Source organism: Oryctolagus cuniculus, chromosome 1 (assembly GCF_964237555.1).
Source record: "Oryctolagus cuniculus chromosome 1, mOryCun1.1, whole genome shotgun sequence".
NCBI classification, from domain to species: Eukaryota; Metazoa; Chordata; class Mammalia; order Lagomorpha; family Leporidae; genus Oryctolagus; species Oryctolagus cuniculus.
This window is the reverse complement of record NC_091432.1, coordinates 61,501,352-61,511,373: the sequence shown is the minus strand read 5'-3', so window position 1 is coordinate 61,511,373 and position 10,022 is coordinate 61,501,352. Positions and strand designations below refer to the sequence as shown.

Here is a 10,022-nt window from a genome sequence, read left to right as displayed (position 1 = left end):
ACAGAAAGACTGAAAGAGAGAGTGAAAGAAAGAGAGAAAGAGGTTTGGTTCACACCCTAAGTGGCCACAAGAACAAGCTTGGGCCAGGATGAAGCCAGGATCCAGGAACTTCATATAGGTCTCCCACATAAATGGCAGGGGCCCAACCACCTGGCCACTGCTTCCAGGAGCATTAACAGGGAGCTGGATAGGAAGCAGAGCAGCAGGGACTCAAATCTGCTGCTGCTGGCATCGCAAGCAGAGGCTTAACACAGGCACCACAAATTCTGGACTTGTAATCATTTTCTAAGGCAAATTACGCTATCCTCAATTTTAGCACAGGCCACAGAAAATCATTTTATATTTTCCTAAGATAATTCTCTGCTGACTAACATGCATCAGGATATGGTAAGTGCTCCAGGACCCTGAATATGGGCAAGAAATGATTCTTTTTTCCATTTTTTCCTATATTTTCTAGATGTAAAAAAATCAATTATTTTAATATCCTAACTCACTTAGTTCCCATTAGTTCTCATTTTCTCTAGATTTTATTTGTTTTTGTCAAAGAGTTGTCTTAAATCTCACCCCCTTTCATGGTAATTTTTTTCCTGACCACATAATACCCATCTTTTCCATTTAGCCTGGGAAATGTCCAGTAATTTCTAGCATGTCATTTTTCAAGGAAAGCTTTTCCAGATTTGCAAGAAAAAGTTAGGTTTTCCGCTCTGAGTTCCTCTCACTCTATCCTGAACTTGTATTTTGTAGCACTTCATATAACTGTAAGTAGCTTGGAGAGAAGACTTCAGGGTGGTGAGATGCTAGAGTATTTGTGAGAGAAGATATTCTCTTTGATCTATGGTTGGAAGTTGAAAAGATGGTTTTTTGAGTAGGGCCAGGACTTTGTCGCTCAATGCTGCATGATGTTTGACACAGGGAAGTGCTGATTGGTAATAGATCTTCAGGGCACAGAAGAGCTTAGCAATAACCAGCATGGAATAGTGAGGTCCCTATTGCTGAGAAAGCTGTGTTGTAGCTGAATGGAAAGTTCATACCAGGGTCAATGCAAACAGATTTTCAGCAAGCGGGAGAAGTATGTTTGTGCATATGTGAACAAATAAGCAGGTATGTGTGTGTGTGTACATGCATGTGTATGTTTTTGCGAGGTGGGGGCCAGGTGGGTAAGTTGAAAACTTCCTTTGGAAGTCCTTCCTGCCATGCCAGTCCAGGTTTTATTGCTTTTTTCCTTTTCTTTTTAGTTTTAAATTTATTTTTGAGGAAACATTTCATATTTATATTACAGTAAAAGGTTTAGTGCTCCACTAAATAAGGAGTTCAATGAATAAAAAGTAATAATACCATAGTTCAGCAGGAATATAGGCAAGAGCTTTGAACAATAACCAAATAAATAATGCTAATTTTCCTTATATACAGTAAATTTCAAAATGATCACTGATCATTTGCCATAAATCTGATACACACAGGAATTTCCTTCTTTTTTTGATTTTTTAAAAACATTTAGCTTCCACATGTAAGGCTGGACATGTGATATTTGTCTTTCTTTGTCTGGGTCACCTCACTCAACTTGATGTTACCATTCCTGTAACCATGCTGGCCTGAACAATGCTGCGGCTCAAAACACATTCAATCTAAGCAGGTGGTTTTCTCCTCCCCTCTGCAACTTCTCTCTCTTGCCCAGGAGAACATTCCTTGAAAATCTATTCACTTTGCTATGTTGTTGCAGCAGTATGTCCGAATCAGAAGCAAATCCCAGTGGATAAGGTAAGTTCTTTTGAGAACTGTGTTGAGAGATTGCAGATATCATCACAACAGAATATTTTCATGATCCTTTGTCTGCATGCAAATCACTATTCCAGGTTCCTGCCTCCTCCTGAATCATCCAGTCCTTTGCAGATAATCTTTCTAGTTGTTTTCTAGTCCTTGAGATTCTCAGAATACCCAGGATGCTCCATGCTTTTCTAGTCTATCTCTCCTTCCACCAGACTCACACCCTGGCCACTGCCACCATTTCAATCTTGCTTTGGACCTATTATTCACATACCTCTCCTCATTCACCATGTATTTTTTCTAGCTGTTTTTTATGTACCATGTGTTCTGAGCCATGCATACATATAATTCTCTAATAGAATCTATTCACTTGTTTCCAAGATTATCCAAACCTTATTCTGAAATTAGCTACACATGTTTTTTCTCTAATAACTTTCTGGAGTCAGGCTTCTCCTCACCAATACAAGGCAGTCATTTCTCCCTAAAGTTATACAAGATGCGCTGTAATTTATGGGCATGATTGTCCATCAGCCTAAACCTTTCCTAGGATGGAGACTAGAACCTCCCTCATTCTGGAAACTTCTGGATGTTCTTTCCGTTTTCAGAAATGAGGCCTTTGGCTACCTGAACTGGTGACTGTGTTTTCTTTTTCCTTTTTCTTATTACTCAGTGACCTTTCTCCATAATAGTATTATAGCACTGTTCTTATTTTCTCCTGATTTTCAAGGTGGTATCGGTACCATGGGATGAGATTTCAACATGAAGCATTCTAATAGCACTCTGGAGTCCTTACCTACAACATTTATTTTGGCTGGCATCCCAGGGATGGAGGCAGAACACTTCTGTATATCCATCCCCTTCTGCCTGATGTACATCATCATCTTCCTTGGCAATGGCACCATTCTGCACGTCATCAGAACAGACACTGCCCTGCATCAGCCCATGTATCTCTTTCTTGCCATGTTGGCATTGGCTGAAGTTGGTGTCTCTGCATCCACCTTGCCTACAGTGCTAGGTATATTCCTTTTTGGTACCACAGAGATTAGTTTTGAAGCATGCCTTTTCCAGATGTTCTCCATCCACTCTTTCTCAATTATGGAATCAGCTGTGCTGCTCGCCATGTCTGTGGACCGTTTTGTGGCCATCTACAGCCCACTGCACTACACAAAAATCCTGACATTGCCCCGCATTTTTAGCACAGGGGCAGTCATTGGGCTGAAAAGCATTATACTCATGGCCCCATTGCCCATTCTCTTACAACAGTTGCCCTTCTGTGGTCATAATGTCCTCTCGCACTCCTATTGCCTCCACCCCAACCTCATTCATTTACCTTGTGGGGACATTTCTATCAACAATATCTATGGACTTTTCATTGTTACCTCCACATTTGGGCTGGATTCACTGCTTATTGTTGTCTCCTATGGATTCATCCTCCATACTGTACTGGGTATCGCCACTGGAGAAGGGAGGAAGAAGGCACTCAACACATGTGGTTCACATGTCTGTGCTGTGCTTGCTTACTATGTGCCAATGATTGGCCTGTCTATGGTGCATCGCTTTGGACATGATGTGTCTCCTCTGCTGCAAATCATGATGGCCAATGCTTACCTCTTCTTTCCACCTGTTGTCAACCCCATTGTCTATAGCATTAAGACCAAGGAGATCCGTCGTGGCATTGTCCGAATGCTGTCAGAGAAGAGATTCAGAGTTTAAGCAATGGCCAAATTAGGAAAAGAGACTTTGGTTGGTTTATTGGTTGATTTCCTATAATCACAGCTGGTCTTAGTTTGCAAGTTTTGTGATTGATGCTACATTAGAACATGGTGTCTAACAGGAGGTCCTTTGTAAGCAGTGAATTGGAGTGTTTTGACAAATAGGAATTATGTACTCCAGAACTGTATGTAGGATTTATGTTATATTAAACCATGCTATGTGGCATGGGTTCAATACCTTTCACACAAGAAGCAAGAATTCAGGGAAAAAATTATTTATGAAAACACAACATTCCGCAAAAGAGAAAAGCAACTGAGTTGGAAGATAACTTGAGAAATCTATGATGCGTGAAATACTTCAGACATTCAACCATTATTCAGTGGAATATAGATTTGTTTCAAACCATTACCCTGCCAAAAAACTAATAGAGAAATACTTTTAAAAGACTTCAAAGAGCATCCAAGGCAATGAAGATATGAAGACCAGGACTCCAAAATAAAGGATTCCTAAAGAAGTAAGCCTGATGTTACCATTTTTCTTTTTTAATGAATTTATTTATTCAAAAGTAATAGTTGAAAAAATGAAAAATCTCAAATGGCTGACATGCAAAGGGGATAACTGTCACAACCACAAAAATAAGTAGACCAATCTATAATGATAGTGGTAGATTTTATTACACTTTTCCTGGTAACTAACATAAGAAAATAAGAAACAAAAATAAAAGATCACAAGGATTTAAAAAATTTGAAAACATTGTTAAATATAACATTCTAATTAACAATTAAACCAAGTCAGCAATAATTGCGCATCATACCTTTTTGTCAAATGCATGGTGAACACCTTCCAAAATTGACAATTAGGATATAATAGTGTTTTCTGTCTTTATCTGGACTGAGGGAACTGAATGATTCATTTTGTGATAAATATTCAGCTCTATGTCTATAAACTGGGTACTTCTATTCATGAACATTATATGCCAATTATAATAAGTGTTAACAATAATGCAATTTTTAATTTTCAGAGTGTACTAATTACCTACTTACATGGTAGGAGTGAATCTTGCCATCTAATTCATATTTATTTTCATGGTATCTTCAATTTGGGATCCCATAGACTATCACCCTCTCTTACAGATGTCTCAAATTCATGAAACTTTCTGAGTTAGCAGAGTTGCATGGTTTCTTGCTCTGTTCTTTCTTTGTAATCAGCTAGATTCTGTTTCTATAGTTTACAAAATCAGTTGCCCAATATTCACATGATTTTATTTTTTTATTTTTACTTTTTAAACATTATTTATTTGCTGATGCTTTCTCCCACATGTATTTGTCATCATTAGTTTATATTTGTATTATTATTAATATCTGAAAATATATTTATGTATGTAAATGTGCTTAACTTATCTGATTTATATATTCTAGTTATGTGGTTTTCCCCCCTCTTTTTCTGTGTTATATAACATTTAAAATAGTTTTTTTTTATTATTTCACTTGTTTGGGGGTTACAAACTATACTTTTTAAAAATATTTACCCATTTATTAAAGGCAGAGGTTCACTCCCCAAATGGCTGCAATGGCCACAGTTGGGCTGATTCAAAGCCAAGAGCCAGAAGCTTCTTCTGGGTCTCCCATAAGGGTGCAGGGGCCCAAGCACTTGGGTCATCTTCTACTGTTTTCCCAGGCCCGAGCAAAAAATTGGATCAGAAGTGCAGCAACCAGAACTGGAACCCAAATGGGATGCTGGCACTGCAGATGGCACCATGGTGCCAGCCCCTAAACTGTATTAGTAAAATTTTACCATACGTAGTTTACAAAGTTCAAAATTATTCAAAATGTTTTCCATTTTCTTCAAATAATGCAAAAATTTAATGTGTTTGAAATTATCATCTATTTCCTTCTCTTCTATTTTTCATATCAAAAATTACTAGCTTTGTGCCCACATTTTTTTTTTTTAACAGGCAGAGTGGACAGTGAGAGAGAGAGACAGAAAGTTCTTCCTTTGCCTTTGGTTCACCCTCCAATGGCCGCCACAGCCAGCACGCTGCGGCTGGCGCACCGTGCTGATCCGATGGCAGGAGCCAGGTGCTTCTCCTTGTCTCCCATGGGGTGCAGGGCCCAAGTACTTGGGCCATCCTCCACTGCACTCCCTGGCCACAGCAGAAAGCTGGCCTGGAAGAGGGGCAACTGGGACAGAATCCGGCACCCCGACCAGGACTAGAACCCGGTGTGCCGGCACCGCAAGGCGGAGGATTAGCCTAGTAAGCCACGGCGCCGGCCAGTGCCCACATTTTAATAAAATATTATTGTAAAGGTCAGACATTCATGTGATTCAAATTTCAAAATAGTTAATGGCATATATATTGAAAATATTCACTTTTAACCCATATTTCAACCATTCTGGTTTCCTTCCCCAATGCAAAAAAATATTTTAAACTTATTGTGTTTGGTTTTAAAAAAACATTTATGTATAAACAAGTAGTCAGGTTTATCATACTTTTTCATTGAATATTGTGTGCTATCCTCTCTTTGATTTTTGACATACACAGATGTGTTTAGATCATACATAATCAGTACATCTGATCATCATTTATTTTTACACCTACATATTTTATTGCATGAATTCAGATACATTTTTTAATTATCAAAATCTATTTACCAGTTTTCATTTGATGGACATCTGGTTTGTGTCCACTTTTTACTCTTACAGATAACACTTAATAAAAATCTTATATATTTGTCAGTTTGCACACATGTAACTGCACTTCTAAACTAAATTTCTAAAGCAACGACAGACAACATACACATTTATGAGCTTGACTGTATGCCAACAAAACTATAAAAGGACACTGAATTTTGAATTTAATATAATTTTCGTATGTCAAAAATGTCATTTTCTTTTGTTTTTTTTTTAATCACTTATAAATGTAAAAACAGGGGAGGGTGTTTGGCCTAGTGGTTGTTTGATGTTTGACTCCAGACCCCAGCTTCTGGGCAATGTGGGCTCTGAGAGGCAGCAGGTAATGGTTCACGTAGTTCTTTATCTGCCACTCAATTAGCAGATTGAATTCCTAGCTCCCAGCTTCAGCCTAACCCATACTTAGGCATCGGGGTCTTGAACCAGAGGATGAGAGTTCTCTCTTTGACTCTCACCCACTCTCAAAAAACAATAAAACCGGCCGGCGCCGCGGCTCACTAGGCTAATCCTCCGCCTAGCGGCGCCGGCACACCGGGTTCTAGTCCCGGTAGGGGCGCCGGATTCTGTCCCGGTTGCCCCTCTTCCAGGCCAGCCCTCTGCTGTGGCCAGGGAGTGCAGTGGAGGATGGCCCAGGTGCTTGGGCCCTGCACCCCATGGGAGACGAGGAAAAGCACCTGGCTCCTGGCTCCTGCCATCGGATCAGCGCGGTGCGCCGGCCGCAGCGCGCCGGCCGCGGCGGCCATTGGAGGGTGAACCAACGGCAAAGGAAGACCTTTCTCTCTGTCTCTCTCTCTCACTGTCCACTCTGCCTGTCAAAAAAAAAAAAAAAAACCAATAAAACCTTTAAAAATATTTTTAAGCAGCTGATATTGTGGCCCAGTGGGTGAAACTGCAGCCTGTGATGCCAGCATCCCATCTGGGCTCCAGTTTGTGTCCCGGTTGTTCCATTTCCAATCCAACTCCCTGTTAATGCACTTGGGAAAATGGTGGGAGATGGCCCAAGCAGGAGCCTCTGCATCCACGTGGGAGACCTGGGGGAAGCTCCTAGCTCCTGGCTTCAGTCTGATCCAGCCCCTGCTATTGCAACTATCTGGGGAATGAATCAGCAGATGGAAGATTCTTTCTCTCTCTCTCTCTCTCTCTCTCTCTCTCTATCTCTGTCTCTCTGTAACTCTGACTTTCAAAATAAATAAGTCTTTAAAAAACTTTTTGACAGATATACAAAAGTATATGTATTAAGGGATATTATGTGTCACTTTGGTACATGTACACATTGTATAATGTACAATCAGGGTAAGTATATTTATCTCTTCTAACACTTATCATTTATTTATGTTGTAACCATCCAAAATCCAATCTTCTGTGTTTTTTTTTAAGAACTATACAGGTCATTAACCTCATCTATAGTCATCTCACTGCACAATAAAATGCCAGATTTCCTTACTCTCATCTAGTTAAAATCTGGTACTTGTCAATCAACATTTATTTCCCTTCCTTCCCTCCCTAGCCTCTGATAACCACTCTTCAGTTAAACCTGAATCAGTGATTTTTTTCTCAGTAATTTGAAAACAAATTTTCAGTCCTTGCCAATGCCATTTATCTAAAGGAATGCATTCAACCCTTTCTTGCAAGGCACACTTCTTGAACATTACCTTTTGCCTATGTCCCCTAGGGGAACTCATCCCTACTAGAGAGGTTCTCAGAATTGATTTTCAAGAGAACCAACTTTCTATGCAGAACCAAGGCACATTCTCTCTAGGCTTTGGATCAGGACTTTACCAGGGCTTCCTATTTCCTGTTACAACGTAGATGCCTCTCCTGAAAACTGACTGCTTTCCTGGTTCTCTCCCCAAGGGCCTCAGATCCCAGAGCACAACCTTCATGTTCCCATAAGATCCTTCTAGAGGTTCTCTTACCCCTCCCCTCCTGCACTCTAGTCTCAGTTCTTCAGGAGCATTTAATCCCACCAACCACAGAGCATGGTACAGATGTTAACGGGAGCATTGCGGGAACACAGAGAACACACAGGTGAGCCTGGAATGCTCAGTGGGTGGTCGAAGTAAGAGGAGGGTGTACCTGGTGAGTGAGAACAGGAGACCTCCCCCAGTGACAGAGGAGAAGTGTAGCAAACTCATTTCAGATACACAGAGAGGAGTGGGGACTGCGGTGAAACCTATACAGCTCTATCACTGTGCCCCTACTATGTGCAAAGAGTAGCCTTGGGTCCATTATTCACTTTTTACCAAATCTGTAGCTGTCACAGTAAAAGTGTTATTGTGCGTGCCACCAGCACAAATTTTTTAACCCTGCCCTCCCTAAAAATTAGACTTTACCAGTGGTGTTCCCTATTGTTCTTATTTTTATCTGTCTGCCTTCTTTCCCTGCAATTGACTTATTGAATGTCTCAGAAAAAAGTGAGTTCAAGGGACACGTGAAAGCGTGAGTGTAGGAACAGAACAGAAGCCAGGATGAACCTGCTAGGGGCTTGCAAATTATAAGGTTAAGGTTCTGTGAGGTTAGAAGCCAATGTGAAAGTAAATAAATAATTTTCTCAATGTTTTTCCAGTCATAATTCAGACTTTACCACCCAAGGACGTGTCTAAGAAATAAAAAAGTGGGGTTAGACGAAATATAAAAATCTAAACTACCCTGCACCACGTCCACCCAGCATAGAGTCCCTAAGAATTTTATCTATTCAGAGTCACTTGAGAGGCTAGAAAACAAATGTTGTTTGCAGCAGAGTAAAATTATTAATAACATTTTACTGATACCAAGAAATTTCCTTCTTCCTTCCTTCCCTCCTTTTCATCACATGTCTATTGGCTTTAGGTCTGTCCCTCTGAGGTCAAAAAATATCAAGTGTAACTCCTGGATTCTCTACTTTCTGGTAGACTTTGGGGTGATGTGTGTTGTGTTCTAGCTTCACCCTGACCTGGGCACATGAATGCTCATGCATTCACGCGTGGTCATAAACATACACATTCTCACATTTTTCATCTGCTTGGCTTCTCAATTCTATCTTGTTTTGTGCCTGTCACAGCCTATCTCTCCCAGACTCACTCCTTTAGATGTCTCTGCTATTACCCTCCAGAGCCCTTTTTCAGTTCTCAGCACCAGTTTTCACTATCCTTGCAATCAGGCCCAACTGTCAAAAATACAGAGGATGTTATTTCCTTCACATGTGATCTACTGTCATCAAATATGCTCATTGTCTGCCATAGCCTCTTTTCCACCCTCTCAAATTTCTACCCATTCTGCAAACAGCTGATAGTCCACTTCATCTGTCAAGACTGTCCTGGATTAAAAAAAAAATCACTCCTCCATCAGTAGTACACATCCCTCATTGTATAAAATGATAGCCATCAGTTATGCAGTTATGCAATAACTTAAATGAGTGAAAACAGCTAAACATCCAGAAACTGTGTGAGGCACAGCTTAAATTCTCTCCAAACCTTGTTGATGCAATCGTTGTTTTGTCCTCAACTTTGGCATCCACAGAAATAAGCACACCACATCATCTGTCTTGGTTTTACTCAATTAGAACACTAGAAGAGATTTTGATTGTGGCGAACAATATTGAAGCTTAAAGTAAGTGCAATTGTCCTGCCACATCCATGGAGGATTGCTTCTAGCACCCTCTGCAGACACTCTCAATCGCTTATGTAAAATGATATAGTATTTTGAGTGCACATCCTCCTATATATTTTAAATCATCTCTAGATTACTTATACTGTGTAATACAATGTAAATGCTTATATTTACTTGTACATAAATAGCTGTTATACTTTATTGATTATGGAATAATTTTCAATGAAAAAAGTCTTTATGTTCAGTGCATACCAAACTGTAAATCT

General features: G+C 40.0%; 1 protein-coding gene across 1 annotated transcript; it reads left to right on the top strand.

Annotated features, from left to right (window-relative positions):
- Positions 1 to 2,523: 2,523 nt before the first annotated feature.
- On the top strand, positions 2,524 to 3,477 carry OLR136 (olfactory receptor Olr136). The gene is given in 1 exon segment (NM_001171457.1): positions 2,524 to 3,477. A coding segment is annotated over 1 exon segment (954 nt).
- Positions 3,478 to 10,022: the final 6,545 nt, after the last annotated feature.